At 38.5% G+C, this 1,716-nt stretch overlaps 1 protein-coding gene across 5 annotated transcripts in view; it reads right to left on the minus strand.

Moving 5' to 3' along the window:
* TBC1D5 (TBC1 domain family member 5) overlaps nucleotides 1–1,716 on the minus strand; it is a 659,444-nt gene that overhangs the window by 70,809 nt on the left and 586,919 nt on the right. For all 5 annotated transcript variants that reach the window (XM_019508683.1, XM_019508679.1, XM_019508681.1 and 2 more), the window contains one exon: nucleotides 355–518. In XM_019508683.1, the coding sequence (XP_019364228.1) occupies nucleotides 355–518 (164 nt within the window). The remainder of the gene's footprint in view (nucleotides 1–354; nucleotides 519–1,716) is intronic.

Below are 1,716 nucleotides of genomic sequence, written 5' to 3' on the forward strand. Positions count from 1 at the left end.
TATTACAGAACTTCAGGGGCAACAGATGGACAAGGTTGGATCTGATGAGCATGAGGTCCCCCCACTAAATTGCTTATTATCTTTAGTCTCAGCCCTGAAGTCTAATGAAACAAAGTCCCTCCTCTCATCTAGTCTACCAGAGGCTTCAGAAAATAAAGCAGGATTATAGGATGGAAGGTACCACGGGAATACTCAGCAGACATGAAAATATCTCCAGTAATTTCTGTTTTGCTATTAATTTATGCTTATGGAAATAATTTAAAATGCAAGCATTTAATGAATAAGAAAAATAATCAGCTTCAGCAAGTGATCTAATATGACATTAAAAATAGATCACAGTGCTGGGAAACTTACAGACTCCTTCCTGCCCATAGTTTTGCTGTGGGAACGAGAACGGGAGATGGTACTGAAAAAGGAATCTTTCTTGGATGCAGACAAGGGAGGAGACCCCGTATAGTCACGTCCTCCAGACAAGCTCTCTATGCTTGGAGATGCGCTGACATTCTTCGAATGTTGGCCTGTAAAATAAGCATACAGTGGCAAAAAATTAACCATCAAACAATCACTCTATCCATCAGTTACCGTCTCTCAAGTGATGCTCATCGAGATACATCTACAGATCAACAGAGGATGAGATCTTGCCATGTGTGTGTCTGCATGCATTGTGTGATATGGAGAGAAATATGCTCTGACATACAGATCTCTATATATTTCTAATGAAAGACAATAGAAAAATAATTCTGAACCTGAATCAGCATAAGCAATATTTGGTGGTACTGTAGCAATTTGTTCAACTCAGTTCAAGAAAATTAATACACAATACTCAGCCTTATATAGGACTTGTTTGCATCACAGAGATGAACATGGAAAAGGATTTAATGTTTAATGAATCCAATACATTAAGTTGTAAAAAAATACTTTTACGATTCATTTTCTTCTCAAATTCCACTATTGTGACTTGTTATCCATAAATGTAGCTCAAATCCTAGAACTGAGTAAAGAGCCTCAAAGAAAGGAACCAACAGTTACTTGAACATGTACTTTAACTGATGCAATTGCACTTGCTTTTTCTTTGGCACAGGAAGCTTAACAGAGAAGAAGGCTGAGGGAGCTGATCTCTATAAACCAGCTCTGTCAAAGCCTCCCCTTCATAAATATTATAAAGCTATTTGTTCCACACTAATGAAGCACCAGAGGGCTGCTAACTAAATATAAAAAGAAAGTCAGTTTTTCTCTTTGATATTTTTCATCCTCAAAACCACTCACTTTCCATCACATGGAACAACGGTGCAGAAAAATGAACAAACTACAGAGAGGTAAAATGGAGAGGAGACTTACCACAGAGCAGATGGCAAGTGATAATTGCTCCTTTACTTACAGTTACCCCCATGGTAAGAGAAAACTGAACTGGGACAGTTTACTGAACAGGCCTAAGTTGCTCTGGTTTAGCTTCTACCTACCATGAAAGTTAAACATGGGCAGACTGATACTGTTCACTGCTTGGTGGTAAGTTTCTGCCCACATTTAACTGACTGTAGGCTACCTGTTTGTCCACATTTTCAGTATTTTAAGTTCCTTTGGTCTGCAAGTGTACTTTCCTATAGAAAATAAAATAAATTCACGACATGACTGAAGAAAGATTGAGCATGTAAGCTCCTAGATCTGCCCATGTTAATTGAACTTTGATAAGTAGATATCGCCCACCCCCCCACCCTC

Source organism: Gavialis gangeticus, unplaced genomic scaffold, assembly GCF_001723915.1.
Source record: "Gavialis gangeticus isolate Ggan-Ray unplaced genomic scaffold, GavGan_comp1, whole genome shotgun sequence".
NCBI classification, from domain to species: Eukaryota; Metazoa; Chordata; order Crocodylia; family Gavialidae; genus Gavialis; species Gavialis gangeticus.